Consider the following 26002-nt stretch of genomic DNA (forward strand, 5'->3'; position numbering starts at 1 on the left):
CCTCACTGGATATTATTTATTTTTCGAACCATTCTCTGTAAACCCTAGAAATGGTTGTGCGTGAAAATCCCAGTAAATCAGCAGTTTCTGAAATGCTCAGACCAGCCCGTCTGGCACCAACAACCATGCCACGTTCAAAGCCACTTAAATCACCTTTCTTCCCCATTCTGATTCTCAGTTTGAACTGCAGCAGATCGTCTTGGCCATGTCTACATGCTTAAATGCGTTGAGTTGCTGCGATGTGATTGGCTGATTAGAAATGTACGCAAGTAAGTAGTTGGACAAGTGTACCTAATAAAGTGACCGGTAAGTGTATGTATCATATTTCATATTAATTAGATCACTCAGAAAACACAAATTTCTTAAAAATCTGTTTGAAAATTTAAGTATTCTCATTTCTTTGGCATATAACAAACTTAAACATCTAAACCGTTTTTATGATTTATTGTTTTTGTATCCAAATTTGAACTGAAATATTAAATTTCTCTCAAAAATCAGAAGTTTACCAACCATAATATTTAGCCATTTATACTTATATTTCTTAGAACAGCAAGTAAAATACTGTAATAGAAAAAAAGTGCTTTTTACTGCCTTTCTTCTTGCTCAATTAAAATATAATTTTAAAATGACCATTTCACAACATGTAATGTAAATATAATTCAGTTATTGTTAGTTTTCTATAGCATGTTACACCCTTTTGCATGCATGTTGCATGCGTGTTGAAATGTACTTGTTTTAGATTAGATAAGTTATAGATAATTGTTTTAGATTAGATAGTTATAGTTATTGTTTTAGATTAGATAAGTTATAGATAAGTTATCACTTGGTGAAATCACAGTGCTTATTCAGTCTTCACCAGCTTATTATCTAGTCCTGATGCCACTCGTTTATCATCATGCCAGCACCATGTAAGAAAGTAGCAATATAAAGAATAACACTTGGATGTAGTACATTCGCCATATTGTTACTGTTAATTGACCTATCTGTGTAAGTGGCGTCACTTCACTGCCATTCATAAACTTTCTCCCATGGCCTCATTAGATAGTAAAGTGTCAATTAAATATGCACTGCTGGAAGTAGTAGGTCAGTTTCTGAGTAGTCTTTTATGAGTACTATGAGATGACAATAAATTTAGTCACATATCGTAGTTTGTGTACTATATAGCAGGGAAATTGTTCATTGCTGCTACAATCTTTATAATGGCTCACAGTGCATAAAGTCTCACATTATGTAATTTCATGCATTCATATCAAAATATCATGACTTTTACAGTGCATTTCATATTTTTGTTGACAATTTTATTATAGGATGGTGAAAGATTGGTCATGCTACTCTTTCTCACAGCATACACTAGTCTTTACATTGGGCATTATAGTGCACCATTTTAAATGCTAAAACAAAGTAAATCCATCTTCCTCTTTGTTGGTTCTGCATTCTCTGGTTCCTGCCAGATCAGCACCAGCCATGGCCTCCATGTATTTCCAAGCCAAGTAGAGAGTGAAAAATCTGCAGACAGAAAAACGCAGAGGGATGGCGGATAGGAAAAAAGCCTTGTCAGAGCAATCAATAAGGGCAGTTAAAAGCATCTGTTTGCTGAGCTCAACCTATTATCTAATTGCTGGCCTACTGGTGATTGCATGGACACATTAATCTCTCTCTCTCTTTCTCTCTCTTTCTCATTCCCTCTTTCATTGTACCCCCAATAATTCTGGCCTCATAATTCACTGCTTTAAGCTTAAGCGATTTAAACATGAAATGCTGAATGAGCTTGCAATGATCAAAATCTAGTTACACCATTAGCTTTAAGATGACATATTCAAGGTGCTTGAATATGTTTTTGACTCTTCTAAAGCATAAAAATACCATAATATGTTTGCAGTTATTTAAGAAACATGCTAAGAGAACATTCTTGTTCAAATTTTCTGCTTTAAAAATGTGCATTACGTGCTGGAAAGTGTCTTTGTTTTGGTTTTTTTAACCCGCCCAATGCCAGGGTAGTCAATTATATTTTAGCACCCCAAGTTGCCTTGGTGGAAAACTGTAGTTGAGTCATACAGTTATGAATTCTCAAAGCAAGCATCTGCCACCGAAACACGACCTTCGGTGGACAGTAACAGCCTCCGAAATGGGACGCAGATTCATAGTTCCGCATGGGGTGGTAATTAATTAGCAAATAACATAAACATTACAAACCTAAGACTTAGGTGAACAGGTTACATTGTAACCCTGTGTCCTAATAACACGCTACATGACGAGATTTGCAGTGATAAGCAATTCGGCTGTTTAGACCAGACGCAACATGACTGAAATTTAAAAGCAATCCTTTAGAAACATAGAATAGTGCACTTACTGCACACCAACGGAATGGTAAGTTTTATAATTTAAATAATACATAATAAATCTCATTAACATTATTAAATGTAGATGCTGAATCACTAATATGTGTTGGCTCGCACTGAGTCCCAGTTCTATTCTATAAGTTCTGTTCTCTCAGTTCAATTTCAAACAGTTTACTTTATTTTCAAGACCTGAGCTGAACTATCTGCTTCTGCTTTCAGTAGTATGGCAATAAATGTCATGTAAAATGGCATTAAAACTCACATTATTGAATAAAGCACCTTTTAATATGGAAAACATTTATTCTACCACCTGTGATTGCTTTTATTTATCTGGCAACCTGCTCTTGCTTGTGTTTTGAAGCATGGGTGCAGGACCTAGTTCGACCACTGGGTGTCAAACATGCATACTGCACCTTTACGTCAGCAGCTAGAAAATAGTTTGTATTTGTAAGTTTAATTATTACTATACTGATATTGACTCTAATTCCCAACGGAGGTGTGAACTGATTTGTAGAATTGTGGCAGATTTTCAGTATTAGTTTCTCTGCCACTGTAACCAGCAAATCTAGTGTGACGTGTAAAGAGGAGTATTTCAAGAGAAGGAGCAGTTTAAAACTGCTCTTCCGACATGGCAAAGTGTGGAAATGCATACATGCTGCTGTAAAATGGCAGAATGGGTCAAATGTTTACAGATTTTTAATGATTGCTTACAAATTGAAGTCTGTCTGGCGCTGATTACAAATTCCATTCCATTCTTTATCAACAACATGAAGTGCATTAAACTTTGTGTTAGAAGTTGATAAGTTATGCAATGTTGTTAAAACAAACATACGTCAAAGTATTGTGCAATCTACGTCAGTTGATTGGAAATGTCAAATTTATAAGCAGCTTTGTAACAAATGTGTAAAATGCCAGTCTATGAACTGCACTGGCTGCTTTTTGGTGTTTGTTGACATGTTAACAACACACTTTCTTTGTATCAGACTATTTTGGATACAGATTCAAAAGATGACGACCAGTGCCATAAATAATAATTGCATCACTGTTTACTAGTACTTATTAAGCCTCCAGAGCTGATATTCAGATACGGTAATGGGTGTTTAGTTTCTAACATGTGCTAGAAACTGTAAACCAATCACGACAGACTGGGCTATCTAACCAATTAGAGCAGAGTAAGCGTTGAGAAAGACAAGCTATGCATCTGAAATAATGTACCGTCTCAGTACTGTTCTGTCTTTCAGTTTGAACGTACTTCACAACCATTAAAAAGTTTGTTATTGTACAGTGCGAATATTTGTTTTTAATTAAAAGGACTTGAACATTTCTGCATCTGTCATGCTGTTACTGTCATGTGACCAACCAGCTTCACTTCACTTTCATTCATAAATCCTTTCCCATGGCCTCATGGGATTGTGTCATGGTGAGAGTTACAACTGAGCACTGGTTAAAAATAAACATTTTAAACCTAATTTACTTGTTTAATTGACATTTCTTTCAAAATCTCGCTCAGGCCATTTAATGGGAATATTTTTTTTTTCTTTAGAAGATCATTTAAGATAAGAAAAAAAAAACTGTTCTAAAACATTATTTGATTTAAAAAGACTAACATTAAATGTTATTAAATACACAATCAGTGCTTAAGCATCACTTAAGTCTGTCCGTCTAAAGGCAAAGTGTCTCAAGGTACAACATATATACACACACACACACACATACACACATATATATATATATATATATATATATATATATATATATATATATATGCATACACATACATGTGTGCATAATACACACACACACACACACACACACACATATATATATATATATATATATATATATATATATATATATATATATATATATATATATATATATATATATATATATATATATATGCATACACATACGTGTGTGTGTGTGTGTGTGTGTGTGTGTGTGTGTGTGTGTATGTTTGTATGTATTTACTTACTTTGCTGGAGCTGCGATCTTTCATTCATAAAAACAGGTCAACAACTACTAGCACTTTAATACACTTAACACTTTAATATACTTTACTGTTCAAAGTAATGTTCCTCTAGGTGCTCCAGTTCCCCCCAAAATCCTAAGACATGCAATATAGGTTTAAATAACTACAATGGCAGTAATGTGTGAATGGAAAAGTGTTTGCTTCCTATCACTGAGGATTGTACTAAGTGCTGGGTTGCGTTGCATAGACCCATATTGTTTGGCTTCATAAGCTCCTAATGTATTATTAGGAGTGACAGGACTTTATTTTGGTCTGCCTGTATATGGGATTTGTCCTTAAAATAAGGTACAATGTGCATTATGGATGTCCTGAGCGCGAGTAAATTAAACACACATTTTCATTTTTGGTTGAACTGTCACTTTAAACATTCTCAAATAACAGAGAGCCCTTTTTTTCTCTTCTTCTGACCCACTCATACATGTACAGTATATGTCTCTTTTAGCTTCACTGTGAGTAATCCCCAGCAAGCTGCTCTAGAGCGCCTCCTGGTGGTAAATGCTATTGGCCCTGGTGACTTTGACATATAAATAAAAAGGGCGGTAAAAACAGTAAAGTAATTAACATGTATTCTGCATATGTATTTAAAAGAGCTTGAAACAAGCTTGATTTGAACATTATATGATTTGATTTTAAATATCCATTTAAAGTCTAAAGGAGCATCTCACAAAAAATAATAAAAACTGAAAAACAAACTGTTCCAATACTAAGCTATCTTCTAAAATGCTTAAATTACACAAACATTACAATCCAAAATAAAATGTTTAGCTAACTGAATAATCTCTAACTTGACAGTCTGGATTTAATCATTCTATATTCATAAAAAATGTACTGTTCAATATAGCATTTGACAGATTAAATGTTCAGCCGGTAAAAGATATTCTCATGATCCAAAGTCCTGCGCTATTTATATTTCCCTCATCACTGAAGAACAAACTATCACTTAGTGTTTGATTTCGATATTAAGAACTTGGTAATCATTTGCTGACAGGGCTCTGAATAATACTTTGTTATCTGCAACATGTCAGTGGCAACTAAGGACAGAAGCAATAAAATACTGATAAATACTAAAGACGTATAAATTATAAAACAGGCCTTTAGTTCCACGATCAACAGCACACAATTACTTGCGTAAAAAAATGCCTGACTAGTAACTAGGCGGAGTCCACATAGACCATAAAAAACAAACAGAAATGACGTGCGCAGACGCAGGATACAGGTGACAATGCCACATGTCCACTGTAAACTGAACATTGCGACATTCACTTAAGACTTCTTCATGTAGAGATGTTGCAATAAACATTGTAAAAGTAATGTTCTTTTTGTGGAAATAATATGTAAGAATTCCAGTTTACAGTGGAGCAGGGGAGATCCAGACGTTTTACAGTGGATTACAACTGCTACCATTTTATTACTGTAAATTCAAAAGGACATTTATTACGGTTTTATTTTTTTATGTTAGCCTAAAGAGCAATGAAAAACCATGGCGTTTGTGCAGATATTCTGTGTATGACTAGCATTTTATTAGAACAAAGTACAGAGTACATTGTCTTCAAAGCATCAAAGAAAAGCTTAATTGTAGTCATAAACACACATTCATGGAACCATGAGAGCAAATGAAACGCATGAAAACATCATGTTTCCTTGTTCTCTTAACCAGTGAAGGGAAAATGTCTTATAGTTTGTCTCACCATTGTGTAATTTTCATTCAGCAATATGCCAATCCCTTTCCTGTCTTCTGCGCAAGTAAATTTACTGTATGTTCTTTGAATTTTTCAGGAAAATCCTGAAAAACAAGGGCAAAATTAGTTGTTTGAGAAGAAGAAAAAAATATGTCATGTACATTCAGGTGAAACCTAAGACAAAACAGTAATGGAAGGCTCAGGGGAAAATCTAATCTTTTTTTCTGATAATCTGATAATATGGCCCATGCAGTCAGGTGTAGTTAACATATCGCATCACATAGGGATTATATAAATGGAGAATGTACACTTCAAGTGTTTAATCATAGATATCTCAACTGTTGTTGTTTCTATCTTTCAGTATAGATATCTGTCAGAAAACTTTTTTTTTTTTTTAAAGTAGACATCTAATAGACATCCAAACAGATGTCTTGACTAGAGCAAATCAGGGCTGTCAATGAAAATCTAATAGATGTCTAACAATACTCTAATATTATCATTAAATATACTACACAATTTGGAGTGCTTATGAGTCCACATGAGCAGGATGGTGAATCGCTGCTCTGTAGAAGGTAATGTATGTGATTTGTAAACAATGCCTATATGCAGCACTACCCTGAAGACCTTTGATCTTAAACAAAAAGTTGTGGAGAGGAAATAGAAACTTTAGCAAGGACTTCAAATAATCACTACGTTTAGCAATAAATGAAACTCAATATCCTTGACCTTTGATATGAAACCATTACTTGAGTGTGAGGAAACAGAAGCTTTGCAAAGTTTTCAAGTAGGGCTGAAATATCGTTTGAGCATTGATATCGCAATGTGTGTATCCTCAGCAAATTATTTATTTAAGATAGAAAGTTATTAAATAGATCAGATATTATTTAATATTATCTTATATTATTGTATGAAATTGTTTATACAATGATCACCGTGTATTTTTACATTTGATAGTTCAATTTCTATATTTCAATACTGTTAGACTTCTCAGGAAACCTCTATTTGTTTAACATTAATTTGTGCTCTGTCGTTTTTAAATATGCTTGCATTGAATTAAATATTTCCGAATAGGGCTATTCAAATCATCTGGTCAAATTATATTCATTATTATTATTATATTCATTCAATTTTTCATTTTCTTTTTGGCTTAGTCCATAGTTATTAATCTGGGGTCGCCACAGTAAAATGAACAGCCAACTTATCCAGCAAATGTTTTACGTAGCGAATGCCCTTCCAGCTGCAACCCATCACTGGGAAACATCCATACACACTCATTCACCCACATACACTACGGCCAATTTAGCTAACCCAATTCTCCTATAACCCATGTCTTTGGACTTGTGAGGGAAACCAGAGCACCCGGAGGAAACCCACCTTAACACGGGGAAAACATGCAAACTCCACACAGAAATGCCAACTGACCCAGCTGAGCCTCGAACCAGAGACCTTCTGTCTGTGAGGTGATTTTGCTGCCCACTGCGCCACTGTGACACCCCATTTCGCAATATATATCAGCAAAAAAAATATTGTAATGCCAGATTTTTCCAATATCATTCAGCCCTATTTTCAATATTAAATTAATCAATTAATTTAATTGAAATATATTTTGTATTTTGTTATCTATCCATCCATGCATGTCTGTTGTGGAGAGTTATCCAGAGGTAACTGATATTGGTCTAAATGATATTGATGTAATGGTTTTTTGTAAATGTACACTGAAAGAAATGCTTACTTAGAGATTTTGGGCCCTATCATACACACTAGTTTCAACTTGGCATAAGAGTTGTTTTGAGGCGTTGCGCTACGCTGTTTAAATAGCAAATGCATTAGCGCTCATATGTGCGCCCATAGGCGTTTTGTTCTAAAAAGGAAGGTGTTCTGAGGCGCACTGCTGGCGCGTTGCTATTTTGAGAAACTAATAGATTTTTCATTAGACCAAAACAAACCCGGTCTAAACTCCAGCGCAGAGTTGCGCCTCGCTTACAAACTGCTTAATACGCACAAGAGAGCAATAGGCGAATATCTTTACATATGAAAAAATTTTAATATTAAGGATATATATAGGATTTAATAAGAATAGATATAGGATATAAATATAAAGGATTAAAATATTACAAAACATATTATTTTCTAGCCTACATAAATATGAAAAATCACTGCTTTTATGTCTTCTTCATCTCGGGAGGCTTTTTCAGTTCATTCATAACAATTTACTTTTGTATAATGTTATTATTATTTGCAGTATTATTTATTATATCCATATTTATATTTGTTTTATTAAAAACAAGCTTAGATTTGCCCACCTGTCAGGGTTTAGACCATATGGGGCACAGCATGTGTTTTAGGATATAACTTTTTGAGCACACTTCGTTATTATTGTTCATTTATTCATTTGCTGGAAATTAGAACTGAATTTAGAAATAGTTTTGAAACAAATATTTGCGCTTAAACGCAATTAATTATTTATAGACTAATTGATGTCTGTGCGTAAAGGTTTCCCTATCCAAGAGAGAAAGTGAAAGTAGTTCCATTATCTCTCGTTGTCACGCTGTAGATGCTCTGTTTAACAATTTTCTGTTAAAAAACTATTTGCTGGTGAAATGATCAGTTTTTCCACTTAGACTTACTTTAAGTCCTGTAAGTAGCAAATGCGCTTATGGGGCGACGCAGCTGGCTCTTAAAGGGATTGGGAGATGAGACTCTAATTGGTTTATTCTCAAAACACACCTATAACTCATTAAGAAAATAAACTCAACCCTTTTAGCCCATGCGCCACGGCGCAAAGCAGATTTTCCCGTCCTTAAATTAGCAAAAATGCATTCTGACACGCCCTGAAAGTGTTTGCGCCCTGCGTTTTGCACTCTGCGCATGGACTGTCAAAATAGAGCCCTTTGTCTTGTTTCTAAATGTATTTTCTAGACAGTTAAACAAATATTGTCCTGTTTTGAGAAATAATAAATCAAGTTTTACCTCGAGACAAGCTGAAAAATAATCTGTAAATGGAGTAAGCAATATAATATTTTTTGCTTTGAAATAAGATTATTTTCCTTACCCCTTTAGCAGATTTTGCGTCTTTTAAGGGAAACTCACTTCATTCTGATTAATTATTCCTAAAAACAAGACAATATTTTTGACTTTTTAAATTATTTTAATTAAAAAATTCTTACATATTTGGACTAGAAACTAGAAAAAAACTCTAAGCAAAAAAAGCATTTTCTGTGTAATTTTCTTGATTTTATTTGAGAATAAATGGAAGCTCATTATTATAAATAGAGGAACAATAAGAGAAGCTTTCTAATTACTTAAAAAAAGGCATCCAGGGATTTTATTTTTTTTAGTAATTGGGGCTTTTAAAAAAACATATCTCAATTAAACTAGGAAGGAAAATTTTACAGAGAGACTCAATATAGTAGCTTCACATTCTCTCTCTCTTTTTTTTTTTTAAACACAAATGGGAAGTCCATAGGTTTATGAGAAGATTGCATGTTTCTATTTTTATGTTTATTTTAATTGTTTATTAAATAATGGCTTAAAGACTAAACTGAATACAGTTACCACTTAACTATTTTAAGTAAATTTAAAAAATGTTAAACCTAAACTTTAAACTAGACTTTATCTTGAAAAACTATGTTTAATACGTAATATAACACGTTTGTTAACTCCAAATGTGGGATGACAGTTAAGTGGTTAAATAACTTTGCCTTTATGATGTAATATATTATTTAAACATATAATTTAAAAGGAATGTCTTTTATTCTTTTAAGGGCTACTTAACCACTTTGTCAGCCATTTTACCCAGGTCATGAGAGTATGTTCACATGTTAATTGAGTGAAACTAAATCTTTGAGAAAATTCATGCATATTATAAAATGGCGGTGGACAATAAGTAGAATGTAAAACGTTTTGAGGAAAAAGACTCCTATCTTAATAAGTGTGTCATGATCTGTGCAACACCTCTCCTACAGTGGACTTTGATTTATGATTAAGGTTTTTAGAGTGAGTAACTTTTAATAGCTGTACCATGTACTTGGGTCAGTAAATGGCTTTGAACTGTGTGAAAGTTGCACAGGCTGAGATGTGTTAGAGGCTACATCTGGACAGGACTGAGGATCCGGTGTATTATTTTTCAAGCATCTGGACTGGCATCATTTTGGAAAATGATTGGGATACGCTACAAATCTGGTTTTATTCTGATCCTTAGTCTTTCTCTTATTTCAGGTATGGTGAAACTAAATATATATGCATAACAAATGAATGGTTTAAAAAAAAAATACAAATTGTCTGGTAGACAGAGAAGATGATCTAAATAAGGTTTTTTATTTAATAAGAATAGACTAAATTAGGAGACCAGAGACAATAAAAAGACTTTTGGACTTATGCGCACGCACTTCGGTCTTTGTCAAATTTATTACGCATTATTTGTAGGACATCTGCAGAGAATAACTTGTGGCTAAATGCAGGAGACAGATTAGCATTAGCATATATCTGTTCCGGTGAATGGTGTATATGTTAATTCTTGCATTTTAGGATAGTACATAAACTGTTTAGAAGCAAACTTTATCTAATTTGATTAGTTTGTTTAACATACATTGTATAGTGAGTTCTGGATAACGGAGGGATTTACTTGTACAGAAGAAATACTGTGTTGCTACCTGCTGTTGGCTTATTGTATGACAGACAAAACCTTGGCTATAGTGATGTGGGAGAAGGAGCTGATTTGAGATGTGGATTAAGCGATTGTGTAGTTTAATTGCAATTTGAATGTGAAATGGTTGGAGGAAGGGGCAGCGCAGTGGGTAGTCGCCTGCAGCAAGAAGGTTGCTGGTTCGAACCTCAGCTGAGTCAGTTGGCATTTCAGTTTGCATGTTCTGTGGGTTTCCTCCAGATGCTCCGGTTTACAAAGTCCAAAAACATGCGCTATAGGTGAATTGGGTAAGCTAAATTGTCCGTAGTGTGTGTGAATAAGAGTGTTTCCCAGTGATGGGTTGCAGCTGGAAGGGCATCGGCTGCGTAAAACATATGCTGGATAAGTTGCTGGTTCATTCCGCTGTGGCGACTCCTGATTAGTAAAGAGACTAAGTCGAAATGAAAATGATTGAATGAATAAATGGTTGGGAGAACAGTTTTTTGAGTTTTGAAAAGTTATTTAATTTGATAAATGTGTCTTATGGATAGTACAGAAGAAACTATATGAGAGCTGTTGTTAAATGCAAAAACGGAAGCAAATAAAAATACAATCGGATTGTGAATTTGAGCGCTAAAATATGAGGAACAGAATGTTTTTTTACCAATACATTGTCCCGGAGAGGTGTATTTAGCAAGATATACAGAATAGGTTTTGTATGTGAAATTTATTGGAATATGGCATGATAATATTTTTAGAATTTGTATAATTCTGGGTTATGATTTCATAGTTTTCTTTGTGGAGATTGCATATCGTGTTTTTATGGGATTTTTTTTATTTAAGGGTATTTTAAGGAAAATGTTTGACAGATGCTGACCAAGACTTGGTAATAACTAAAGGACAAGAATTATGGAAGTATATTTAATAATATTTATTGTTGTTGATGCCCTTTTAATACTAATTGCAGGAACACACTATATGGCACATTAGTTACCCTGACCTAATCTAAATGTAGAGGGGGGAAAAATAAACCTGTTTTTACAACTCATATAGTTCATCCTGTGTTGCACGCTTGCCTCATAACCAGACTCATTACAGAAAGTGGTGATTTGTTTATTTAATCAGATAACACAAACAACAGTCAGTTCTATATATAACTGATTTTACTTTTATTCTTTTCCCAACAGCAAACACTGATGCTTCATCTTCTACAGGGGATCCAAGCTCTACAGGTAATTTACATCACAATCTTTTAATCACAACTTAGGGTTGTTTATAGGAAATAAGGATGTTTTATATATTCTGATTAACTGTTTATTTGCCCATTGTTCTAGTAAATTTTTTTTTAATTATGTCTTAAACAAAACAATTAAGGTATACTAAAAATTGTATATGATATTTATACTATAAATCAAAATTACATATATTATAAATTATATTATATATATATATATATATATATATATATATATATATATATATATATATATATATATATATATATATATATATATTAAAATTATGGTTTGATTTATTTCATACCAACCTATGTTTTTGTAAAAAGTCAGTTTAATCTAATGTAGGTGCAAATTACTTGATAATTTTATTTAACATGAAAAATGATGCAAAAATGTTTTTTAAACTTAAATTATTTACTAAATAATTTATTTTACAGAAAGTAATCTTCTCTTTTCTCTTTCTCTTTCTATTCCATTGGATTGTGTGCATGTGTTTATATTTTTGGTTGCAATTAATTGTTGCCCAGTACAAATATTATTTAAACATTTTTTTTTTTATTGAGGCTAAACTGTATGGAGAATTGTCACTTCTGTTTTTATAAACACACAGAAACGCCTGTAACTAAAAAAGAGACTACAACAGAAAGTTCTACATCTCCTGATGGCACAACGGCCGGTGATTCTACAGGTACAACAGAAATGCCTGTAACTACAGAAGAGATAACAACAGAAAGTTCTACATCTCCTGATGGCACAACAGCCAGTGATTCTACAGATACAACAGAAACGCCTGTAACTACAAAAGAGATAACAACAGAAAGTTCTACATCTCCTGATATTACAACGGCTGGTGAATCTACAGGTACAACAGAAATGCCTGTAACTACAGAAGAGGCTACAACAGAAAGTTCTACATCTCCTGATGGCACAACACCCAGTGATTCTACAGGTACAACAGAAACGCCTGTAACTACAGAAGAGGCTACAACAGAAAGTTCTGTATCTACTGATGGCACAACGGCCGGTGATTCTACAGGTACAACAGAAAGTTCTACATCTCCTGATGGCACAACGGCCGGTGATTCTACAGGTACAACAGAAACGCCTGTAACTACAGAAGAGGCTACAACAGAAAGTTCTGTATCTACTGATGGCACAACGGCCGGTGATTCTACAGGTGCAACAGAAACGCCTGTAACTACAGAAGAGACTACAACAGAAAGTTCTACATCTCCTGATGGCACAACACCCAGTGATTCTACAGGTACAACAGAAACGCCTGTAACTACAGAAGAGATAACAACAGAAAGTTCTACATCTCCTGATGGCACAACACCCAGTGATTCTACAGGTACAACAGAAACGCCTGTAACTACAGAAGAGATAACAACAGAAAGTTCTACATCTCCTGATGGCACAACATCCAGTGATTCTACAGGTACAACAGAAACGCCTGTAACTACAGAAGAGGCTACAACAGAAAGTTCTGTATCTACTGATGGCACAACGGCCGGTGATTCTACAGGTACAACAGAAACGCCTGTAACTACAGAAGAGATAACAACAGAAAGTTCTACATCTCCTGATGGCACAACATCCAGTGATTCTACAGGTACAACAGAAACGCCTGTAACTACAGAAGAGGCTACAACAGAAAGTTCTGTATCTACTGATGGCACAACGGCCGGTGATTCTACAGGTGCAACAGAAACGCCTGTAACTACAGAAGAGACTACAACAGAAAGTTCTACATCTCCTGATGGCACAACACCCAGTGATTCTACAGGTACAACAGAAACGCCTGTAACTACAGAAGAGATAACAACAGAAAGTTCTGTATCTACTGATAGCACAACGGCCGGTGATTCTACAGGTACAACAGAAACGCCTGTAACTACAGAAGAGATAACAACAGAAAGTTCTACATCTCCTGATGGCACAACACCCAGTGATTCTACAGGTACAACAGAAACGCCTGTAACTACAGAAGAGGCTACAACAGAAAGTTCTACATCTCCTGATGGCACAACACCCAGTGATTCTACAGGTACAACAGAAACGCCTGTAACTACAGAAGAGATAACAACAGAAAGTTCTACATCTCCTGATGGCACAACACCCAGTGATTCTACAGGTACAACAGAAACGCCTGTAACTACAGAAGAGATAACAACAGAAAGTTCTGTATCTACTGATGGCACAACGGCCGGTGATTCTACAGGTACAACAGAAACGCCTGTAACTACAGAAGAGGCTACAACAGAAAGTTCTACATCTCCTGATGGCACAACGGCCGGTGATTCTACAGGTACAACAGAAGTGCCTGTAACTACAGAAGAGATAACAACAGAAAGTTCTACATCTCCTGATGACACAACGGCCGGTGATTCAACAGGTACAACAGAAACGCCTGTAACTACAGAAGAGATAACAACAGAAAGTTCTACATCTCCTGATGGCACAACACCCAGTGATTCTACAGGTACAACAGAAACGCCTGTAACTACAGAAGAGGCTACAACAGAAAGTTCTGTATCTACTGATGGCACAACGGCCGGTGATTCTACAGGTACAACAGAAACGCCTGTAACTACAGAAGAGATAACAACAGAAAGTTCTACATCTCCTGATGACACAACGGCCGGTGATTCTACAGGTACAACAGAAGTGCCTGTAACTACAGAAGAGATAACAACAGAAAGTTCTACTTCTCCTGATGACACAACGGCCGGTGATTCAACAGGTACAACAGAAACGCCTGTAACTACAGAAGAGATAACAACAGAAAGTTCTACATCTCCTGATGGCACAACACCCAGTGATTCTACAGGTACAACAGAAACGCCTGTAACTACAGAAGAGGCTACAACAGAAAGTTCTGTATCTACTGATGGCACAACGGCCGGTGATTCTACAGGTACAACAGAAACGCCTGTAACTACAGAAGAGATAACAACAGAAAGTTCTACATCTCCTGATGGCACAACGGCCGGTGATTCTACAGGTACAACAGAAGTGCCTGTAACTACAGAAGAGATAACAACAGAAAGTTCTACATCTCCTGATGACACAACGGCCGGTGATTCAACAGGTACAACAGAAACGCCTGTAACTACAGAAGAGGCTACAACAGAAAGTTCTGTATCTACTGATGGCACAACGGCCAGTGATTCTACAGGTACAACAGAAACGCCTGTAACTACAGAAGAGGCTACAACAGAAAGTTCTACATCTCCTGATGGCACAACACCCAGTGATTCTACAGGTGCAACAGAAACGCCTGTAACTACAGAAGAGACTATAACAGAAAGTTCTACATCTCCTGATGGCACAACGGCCGGTGATTCTACAGGTACAACAGAAGTGCCTGTAACTACAGAAGAGATAACAACAGAAAGTTCTACATCTACTGATGGCACAACAGCCAGTGAACCTACCGGTACAACAGAAACGTCTGCAACAACAAAAGAGACTACAACAGCGATTTCTGATTTTACTACACAAAGTCCTGGCACAACCGATGTCACAACTGAAAAAGACACAGTGACTACCATACATGCAACAACAACATCAAGATCAACTCAGTCAACCATCAAAACTACAACCATCAAACCTATTCACTGTGAAAATGGAGGAACTCCACAGCCAGACAACAAGGCTTGTTTGTGTTCACCTTTTTTTACGGGGAAGACCTGCAGTCATGTGGAAGTTGAAGTTGTCCCAGGTTTGTTAGAAGCCCTTTCAAATATTTATAGATCATTTTATTATAACAGTGTCATAAATTATTATTACAGTATACATTAGTACAATATTATCTTTAGCTGTGTCTATCTGAAACATTTATTTGTAATTAATGTTCCTGTAGTTTTTACAATTTATCCTAATTCAGATGTGATGCAGTAAAACTAATTCACAGCTCTTGAAGCTGTTATTTATTGCCATACCTTTTGTAAATGTAATTTAAAAAAAAAAAAAAAGTCACAATACACTATTCTTGTTTGTAATTTTTCAGGAAGGATGTTCTTTCTATTTTTAATTAGTTGTTACATTACTTTTATTAAACATTATATATGTATATATATATATATATATATATATATATATATATATATATATATATATTTAAAGTGATATTCTTCTTTTTTGTCTTTTACTTTCATTGTTGTAGATGACATTGAAAGGCCAGTGAATGCTGAAATGGAAGTTAATCTTCCATTTAAAGATGAACATAAAAACACATCATCAACTGAATATCGTGAAATTGTGGAAAAATTCAACAAAACAGTAAGTTTCCTTTTTTCCAGAGTCTTATTTATGTAAAGATTTTGAGTGAACTATCTCTTTAATTACTGAAATATTATTGTCCGCATATTGAGAAAGGGATGTGATCATATTTACTACAATTTCACCTTGCTTTTTTTAAATGAAAAAGCAGTTGTTAAATATGCAATATTCCTAATAGTGGCTTCAGTGCTCACTTTGACAAACAGTGGAGGTCCTAATTTTGGGGCTTGAAGCTTTTGCTGACATATTTTCATTCAAATACAGGTTCTACCCAAGTATAAAAAAATCGAAAACTTTCAGCGTGTGGACAATATCATTCTAAGGTAATACATCTACTTAATCTACAGTAACAAGCCATTTTGTAATCATAATTATGTCAATAGAATGATAATTTATTTTTTTCAAAGCCCTGGTAATCCATTTACAACAAGGCGAAGAAGAAGCGTGCCTTTGGAGGAAGAAAAAAGGTAACAGTACAAAATGCAATAAACATGAATAACTAAACAGAAATCTTTACAAAAATTGTTACACCTTTAAATCACCAATTTGAAAATCGAGTTTTTTTAAGATGTATTTTTTATGCTGTATATATAAATTTAAATTGATGTTTTTGTATTTTTTATTCTGTGGCTAGTGTGAACATTAAGCATGATGTCATTCTTCACATTCAAAATGACAATATAAACAGTGCTTATGATGAAGTGGTCAGTGAACTGCAAACGGCTCTTGAAACATTAAAAAACAGCTCAGGTAAGTCATATGTCATTTCTTTATTATCTACTACAGTATATGATTATTGGATGCATTGTTAATTTATTTCTGTTTTTTTAACATTTATCTTTTCTAGATGATAGTTTTCCTATTGCAGAGGTCCAGACATCAAAGACTGATTTTAATAGTAAGTAATGAGTTGCTCTAATAATAAAAGGGGGCTGCCTTTAATATTTATTGATAGGTCATTCGTTGTGTCAAAAGACAGGAAACAATGAGTCCTGAAAATTCTGCAAGACAACCTCACAGGGGCAGTTTCAAAAATTTTGTATTACATGTATTGTTTACAAAAATAGTGTATTAAATTCAAGAAATATTTTGTTTCTGAATCTTGTCATTTGTTTGTTTTATTTATTTAACATGACTGTTGCTCTTTTTTATTTCCATAGTCAAAGAGGTGTGCGATAAAGCATTACAAAATTTTTCCAAAGAAATACAAAGACATTTTACTCCAATGGAGATCAATGGCAAAGTGGCTTGTGTGACTGAATGCAATGCAGATCATCCTACAACAAAAGAGTGTGGCTCCAAAGGCACTTGTGAAGTAACTAGGGATGGTGCAACTTGCTAGTATGTACTTTTATTTAACTATATAACTTTTTGATATTCTCACTCTTTATGGATTGTGGCAGTTAATGCATCAACCCACTCACTCTCATGACCTGAAATCTTCAAAATAAATGTTGTTTTAGAACAAAGATGCCCAAAGTTGGCCCATTGTAACCTTTGATTTGGCACATCATCACATCTGAGAAGAGAGGGAGAATGATGGGGATGGTTTAAATATTGTCATTTCAAATTTGATGTAACCTTTTATTTGTAAGCTACAAAACGGCTAACTGAAATTATATATTTCAATTTAAATGCTGTAATTTATTTTGAAATGTACATGTCACCTGATGGATAGAGGACAGTGCAGAGACTTTGATGAGAGAATCAAGGCAATGGCAGATTTGGCTGGACCAGTGTATTCAGCATTGAACTCCACTGTGTCATAATCTTTAATTGCAACAAGTTATAATTAGAAAAGTTATACTGCAGTAGTTAATGTGATTCAAAGTAATGTTTTCTATTTAGTTTTAAATATTAGGAAATGAATTAGAACATTACCCTTGGCAACTTTAATGCAAAATAGTTTGGTATTTTTATCTTCGGCCCACAGCTCTTGATAATATTTGGCTTTTGGCTCTTCGTACCAAAAAAGTTCCTGTTTTAGAAGGTGATCAAAACTAATGATTGGAGCAAGACCAATTTAAAGATCTGCTATGATCTAAATAAAACAAACAGTAGCAAATATGTGCACATATTTCTCTGAACGCATCTTGAAATGAATGCATCTTTGTTTTAGCTGCCCCTATAATGATGCTAACTGGTACCTGGGAGAGGATTGCAGATTCCAGGTGAACAAAATTGGATTCTATGCTGGACTGGGAACAGTGGCAGCCTTAGCAGTGATAACTGTCGCAATCCTAACAGCTTATCTTGTAATAAACAAAAAGACTGTGAAGAGGTAAGTAGTCGCATCTTTATAACATTCTTTTCTGATGTGTGTTGCTGTTTTAAGGTCATCTCATGTCACAAAGACATCAATTCAATTCATCTTTATTTCTATAGCTGAAACAACTGATTCTGAACTTCCAGATATGTGTCAGAAATTCCAGTCTTACTTCCTGAAATTACTGCCTTTTTTATGTGTGTTGGAAAAACACGATGTTGACTTCTTATAAAAAAGAATTTGTTTTCTGTCTGTAACTGTGTTTATTTGTCTGACAGGAATAAGGACATGAAGCAGGAGCTAGTGAAAGAATGGTTAGAAGATGACTTTGAGTGGCCAACCAAAAAAGCACCATTCCCAGGTACCAATAAAAATCCATTACCCAATACAACAGTTCTTACTTGTAGGTAAATATCTGAAGCGCCAAACAAATGATTTCCTTTGTGGATATTTAACAGTACTCATAACAGTTGTTACGTCAGTAAATTGGTGGGCTCAAACATATTAATTAACAGGTAAACAATATTATTTTTTTCAGTTTAGTTTGGAATATTTCAGATGCTTGTTTATCTACTTGCAAAACATTAAATAGCAACATATATAGAGATTTGAGGAAGAGCAAAACTTCCATAGATTTCTTGAAGTTGTAAGCTGTAAAATGTAATAAATATTTGTGTTATGATTATTAGACAAGCTTTTGATTACTTGCATTTCATCTAACCATTAAAATTGAGCGCAGGAAAAACATAAAAATAAATTTCGGAACACAATAAACTGGAATTTGCAGTAAAACAGATTTCATTGTGCCGTAACAATGTTTGCGTTTGCATTTTGTTTGATTTGTAGGCATTTTTCCCTTATAGAATGTCCATTTTCCTCATCAACAAGTCTCAGATTAATGAATTTACATTTTTGTTTATATTTCCAGTTGACCGATATGATAATCCAGTCTACTCACCAAGAGACACACCTAACAGTTTAGTTAAATATAAACCAGACATTTTTGCGGCTCCATCCTACACAACAAACTACTCGCCTGAACCCGACATTCATCTGCGGAACTTTCAGAGAGATCCATCTGTGAGTACTGGAAATGATGTGATTCATGTAAACTAATAAATCAACATATGTCCACTTAAAACATCAAAAAGTCCAACGATACGTTCCCTCTAGCTATTTTCTGATTGATAAAGGTTGCATTTTGTTTATAGGATAATTTTTACTTGAAAATACCTTGCGATACAAGCATTATTACATCATAATTATCAGAATTTTGCTGTTGCTTTTGATAATTCCTCATTCTTTGTTTTATTGCTCTTAACAGATGAAAATGGACAGACCTCAGATGCGGAATTCTTTTGATACCTAAGTGTGAAGCTTGAGTCCATAACAACACAAACACACTGAAAAATAAATGATTTAAAGCAGATACCTTGGATTTACACATTTTTTAAGTGGTTGTAAACAATTTATTTGGGCTGGATTTAAACAAACAAATGAAGTTGAACATTACTCAGTTTCATTTGTTTGTTTACATTCAACCCATATACAATGTTTGCAACAGTTTTGCTGACCTCATTTGTTTTCAGTGGGGCTATGTGTGGTATACTCAATGTATCTGTTGCTTTTAAAATTCACAGTCTTGATGGATCAAAACTCTGTGAGTCCTATTTATATATCAATAAAGTCGGTAGCAGTAGAATTGTACATATTTTCTGTTTCTCAGATGTGTGACGAACACTGTCTGAACATGATGCGTTTGATCACATGATGAAGAGATGGAGGAAACCTCTGCTTATCTTCTCTAAACATTATTCAGATCTCTGTCAGATATCCTCATGTTTTATTATTGTTGTGAATAATGATACAACATTAATATGAATCGGTTTGGTAATTGTGATGTGATTAGGTATGCAAATGCCTGCTTGATGTATGTATTAATCAGTCAGTATTAGATAAACTGTTTATCATTTTACAAGAGGTGCATTGAGAAGAGACTGTATTAGGGAAAGTAAGCTTAATCAGTCCTCATTTTCCATCAAAAGCTGCACACTAATGAAATATTATACTAGCGACTGTAAGATATATAAAAACATTTGAAGTATTTCAGGTTAAATTAATAATATGGTTAATTACTACTCAATCAACATTTTATTCCTATATTTGATAGCTTGGGGAGTATGTCTGTTGTGCACTTGTGTATTTTTATTTATTTTTTTATGGATTGTGATGTGTAAATCTAAAGTTGTTTTACCATGTACTTTAATGACATTTTCTTTAGGGCTACTTTTAACATTTTGTTATGGCACTATAGATGGAAAAATATCCTGGTACATTTACATAATTTTTTTATTACTGTACAATGTGCCTGTTAACTAAACAAGAGAAGAAAATTGCACATTAACCACAAATTATTTATTGTTATTATACTTTTATTGCACTTTTTTTTTGTAAATTGACACTTGCTTGTTAAAATAAATTACCTATATTCTCAATAACTCTTCATTTTAGTTGTAGTTTTTCTTTGTGACTGTGATTTAATTATATTCTTGAGATATTGAGCTTTTTTCTCAGTCATTTCTCTTGATCTGGGCTTTTTAATACTTTGTTTTATGTTACCTTTGTACATACAATGCTTAGCATATTTAAGTACACCCCTCACAAATCTCTCGTTTAAATTCATATTTTTAATAGGAAGCTATACATTATTATATTTGTGCATATACATTAGATTAGTCAGTACTGAAGCCAAATCTGGAGCTTATCTAACAAAATGACTTACAATGACGATCCTAAACTAGAATACTAGAAAACTAGAAAAATATTAAATACAAATTTAAAAAAAGATAAATTTTTTTTTGCAAAAATTGAAACATTTAGTAAATTATTTTTTCAATATTTTGCTTGAATTGAATTGTATTATCTTTCAATTTCTAAATATCTTTGGCGACTAAAATATTATTTTAATAAATAAATCTGTTTTGTTTGAATGCACCAAAATACATAGCCTATATTCACTGAGAAATGGATACAAATATTAGTATTATATAGTAATGATTACAAAATATAGTGCTCAAAAAATAATGGGAACACTAGGAGTTACATTGTGTTGTTTCAGTGCTCCCTTTATTTGTATACAGTATATATTTAGGTTGTACATGTAAAAAAAAGAAATGTACAGTATTTTGTTACTTTGTCAAAAAATAGTTTATGATGAAATGTTCAGACTTGTGAATAAGTTGTGATTTTACAGCCTTGTGATTTTTACAGCCACAAGGTGAGTCTCTTTATCTCAGATATCTTATCCGCAAGCAGTCAAACACTATGAGGGATGTTGCATTACATGCGTCAAGACGGGTGGGGAGCAACACTTTTAACAGATAATCAAGAAAAGGAAACTGATAATAAGCTCTTAAGTCATTACTATGAATAGTTTCAAATGGTAGCATCCCTTAAATCGATGTAATTACGCCTCTGTTGCAATGAGTGAACGCTAATCACTTGTGCAATGCTATACTTGCTCTGAATCAGTGGTCTCAATCTCAATTCCTGAAGGGCTGAAGTTTAGCTCCAATCGCCTCCAACTCACACCTGCTTAATAGTCTCTCGTAGTCTTGAACACCTTGATTAGTTGTATGAGCTGTGTTTGATTACGGTTGGAGCATAATTGTGCAGAGCTGCAGGAGTTTTTTTGGGGGGGGGCAGGCAATCTTTTTCTGCCATAAAATCTTTGTGGCGCAGAGTCTGTCCAAATACCCAGGCTTGATGTCTCTGCACTGGACTATTTGTTTGCATGTCATATGATACACACACATACATATGATGATTGTCACGAGGCTTTGCTTACTTTTAAGTTACTTTATAGTCTTTTTTTTTTTTTTGCAAATCTTCGGTTGTGAAATCGTAGTTCACTGTTTAGTAGCTGCTGGAAATGTTGCCAACATGTGACTTTGTACAATATTTCCTTTTTGAATGACCCTACAAGTTGAAGTAAAGTATTAAAGTATAAACAATCTGTCACATTTTGAAGAGGAAAACACTTTGTTTTGGGTATTTAATAAAAATGCATAGTCTTATGACAGAAAATGGCTTTCCTTCACTACAGAAAATGCAAAGGAAAAACAAAAGACTTTTTTTTTTTTAAAGTAATTTCATTGTTTCTCTTTACATGCAGGCTTAGTACTCTTATGAAAAATAGTACAGGCTACAATGTGTAGATACAATCAACCAAACAGTTAAAGCCTGGTTTCACAGACAAGCTTAGGATTAGGCCAAATAGTGTACATAGGACATTTAAGTGAACTTTTATGCTGAGCAATATGGTTGTTCACTTGGTATAATGCTCCGATCAGGATTTTTGGAGCTGATATCGAGTGCTGATTTCTCGTCGTGGTGATCAGCCGATCAGAGTACCAATTCTGATGCTTTAAGCTTCATTTAACTTTAACATTGCATAAAGCACTTTTTCCCCTCTAAGTATGATACTTAAGGGGAGCTTTCGCCTTTCCTAAGGAGAATAAATGAAGGATGTTGGATATAATCTCTTAAACACGTCTCATAACTATTTAGTGAGAGCACATAATGGTCAGAAGCAGCTTTACAGAAAATAGTAGATAAGACAGATAAAAAAAATTGGTAAGAAAAATGACTAACAAAGCAATTTAGAAACATTGCAAATTACGAAAGAAGAATTCAACATGTCTCAGTCAAGAAAAAGTTTAGAGTGCATATTTGATGCGTAAGAAGTTAAAATGGATCTTCCTCTGCTTGTAAACCCGTAAACGAACACGTAGTATTTGGTTCATGAGAACGGCCAGATTGACGAGTACTGATCGAGTCTTAAAATGTGATTATCGACCAATAGGGATCTCTGGCCGATCAATGGGAGCATCCAACCTCCATACTTTTAGCTGATGAGCAATACGGTTTCAGGAAAAATAGATCTACATCTCTGGCATTAATTCTAATAAGATAGATAAAAAGGTGAAGGTAGTTATTATTAGATTTAAAGAAGAAATTTTATTTAATAAATCATAATATATTAGTAAATAAATTAGAAAGGTACTGTATGGTATTCAAGGAGTAGCCTTGGATTGTATAAGCAGTTATTTAAAAAAAAGAGGCAACAGTTCGTTTAAATTGACAACCATAAATCTTAATACCCATCTAAATATAAATTGTGTCATACCACAAGGATCAGTTTTAGGTCCAATATAGTTTATAATTTACATTAATGATAAGTGTAAGAAATCAGAGTTGTTTGAGTTTATTTTTTTGCGGATGATTCAAGTTTTTTTTTTTTTTTTCTGGGGATAATTTACCACAACTTATGGAGCTGATTAAAACAGAAATTAATAAATTGAAATTGTGGTTTGAAGTAAACAAATGGTCATTAAATATAAGTAAAACAAAGGTCATGTTATTTGTAAAATTAAAAAGTAGCCATATTATAGATTTAAAAATTGATAATTGGTGTAAAGTAACAAATTACAAATCCTCAAACTACTGTAAGTGGATAGTTTTCTGAGAAGTTGTAATTTACTAAGTAGTGCTGTATCGGAACTTTTACTTTACTATTTCTCTTTAACCTGCATTCACTACTTTATTTCTTTGTTTATGGTGATTAGTTAAAGTAGAAAAATCCGACCTGCAGTTCTATCAAATCGCACATGAAAAATTGCGTCATACTGAGCAACCTTAAGACATGGGCACTTTATAAATGCTACTAACCTTTTGGAAACATTAAAAATGTACAAGAAGATGTCCAAAGTCTTTACACGCAAAATGATGTCGACTGTACGATGACTGAAATGACTAAACAGCTTTAAACAATCACTAACTGGAATAAGTGAAGAATAGAAGCAAAGGCCGAATGAAGGAAAGATTCAAGGAAGGACTGAACAAACTAAGGAAGGAAGGGACGAATAAATGAACAAAGAACCTGATGAAAGAAGGAACAAAAATACAAACGAACGAGTGAATGAATGAAGGGAGAAACGAAGGAAGGAACAAATGAAGGAAGGAACAAACAAACAATGGCAGAAAGGTTGAAAGCAACAAACGAATAGGAAAATCACTAAACGCACTACAGAATGTTACGTTTCCACATCCCTGCACAAACCTCATGTAAATGCAGCAGCCTTTCAGAGCCTAATACTCACTACTCATAAGTACTTTTGAAAGGGCTGCGTTTAACTCATATTTTAAATAACATTTACAACAGATGCTTTTACTCTACATTTTTGGACAAGTAATGGTACATTTACTAGAGTATGATTTTCCAGTTCTCTTTCCACCACTGTTGATTAATGATGTTATACAAAGAGTATATGCAATTAAGTTTCATGGTGTTGTATTGGATCCTAAAATTATCTAGAAACTGCAAATAAATATTGTGAAATTAAAATTGGTAAAAACTGTAGCAATATTTGGGGGAATACGTATGAATATAACTTTCCCTTATGTACAATACAGAAGAAAGTCATTAGAATGATAGAAAATGTGGAGTATTTGGCGCATACAAATCTTTTATTTTTTAAATTGATGATACTTAAGTTCAATGATTTGGTTAAATTTCAAAACAGGACAATTTATGTTTAAAGCTAAATTACTTCCGAAATGATTTCAAAAGAAAGGCAAGGGGGATAACTATGAAAGGCAAGGACAACTTTAAAATATTTCTGTATGTGAAATTATGAAACAATGTCAGGATGGCGCAGTAGGTAATGCTGTCGCCTCACAGCAAGAAGGTCGCTGGTTCGAACCTCGGCTCAGTTGGTGTTTCTGTGTGAAGTTTGCATGTGTGTGGATTAGGGTTGTAACTGTGGATGTTTCCCAGGGATGGGTTGCAGCTGGAAGGGTATCTGTTGCGTAAATACTTGCTGGGTAAGTTGGCGGTTCATTCTGCTGTGGCGACCCCAGATTAATAAAGGGACTAAGCCGATAAGAAAATGAATGAATGTCAGGATATTACTCATTAAATATATATATATATATATATATATATATATATATATATATATATATATATATATATATATATATATATATATATATATATATATATATATATATATATATATATATATATATATATATACATATATATATATATATATATATATATATATATATATATATATACATATATACATATATACACACACACACACACACACACACATATATATATATACACACACACACAATGTCATTACATTTTTTTTTTCTTAATCGTAACTTATTGTTTTACACAATTACATTTCAACTTGTAACCATGGTAATTTACAGAGTGGGCCTAAGCCATGTCTAAAAAACCAGGAGAAAATATTTTACTCACATAAATCAAGCCTAATTTGCAATCATTATGACAGACAGAACAGAGTATAAAATGACAAAAATATATATATTTTATTATTTATATATTTGTTTTATATGAACATTCCATTGACTTGTTAACTGCAGTAGAAGCAGAATGAAAATAATAAACTATGAATGATTATTTCTAAGTTCCACCATTTAGGCATCAACAGAGCTGCAG

The 26002-nt window shown here is 33.8% G+C and overlaps 1 protein-coding gene across 1 annotated transcript in view; it reads left to right on the top strand.

The window, feature by feature from the left end:
- Positions 1–20960, top strand: part of si:ch211-196f2.3 — a 41651-nt gene extending 20691 nt beyond the window's left edge. The window contains exons 2-13 of the mRNA XM_073908432.1: positions 11862–11906; positions 12523–15636; positions 16081–16196; positions 16461–16519; positions 16604–16663; positions 16831–16946; positions 17044–17094; positions 17357–17537; positions 18316–18477; positions 18741–18823; positions 19391–19542; positions 19787–20960. Of these exons, the coding sequence (XP_073764533.1) occupies positions 12612–15636; positions 16081–16196; positions 16461–16519; positions 16604–16663; positions 16831–16946; positions 17044–17094; positions 17357–17537; positions 18316–18477; positions 18741–18823; positions 19391–19542; positions 19787–19831 (4050 nt within the window). The 5' untranslated portion in view covers positions 11862–11906; positions 12523–12611 and the 3' untranslated portion in view covers positions 19832–20960. The remainder of the gene's footprint in view (positions 1–11861; positions 11907–12522; positions 15637–16080; positions 16197–16460; positions 16520–16603; positions 16664–16830; positions 16947–17043; positions 17095–17356; positions 17538–18315; positions 18478–18740; positions 18824–19390; positions 19543–19786) is intronic.
- The last annotated feature ends 5042 nt before the right edge of the window (positions 20961–26002 follow it).

Source organism: Danio rerio, chromosome 7 (assembly GCF_049306965.1).
Source record: "Danio rerio strain Tuebingen ecotype United States chromosome 7, GRCz12tu, whole genome shotgun sequence".
NCBI lineage: Eukaryota > Metazoa > Chordata > Actinopteri > Cypriniformes > Danionidae > Danio > Danio rerio.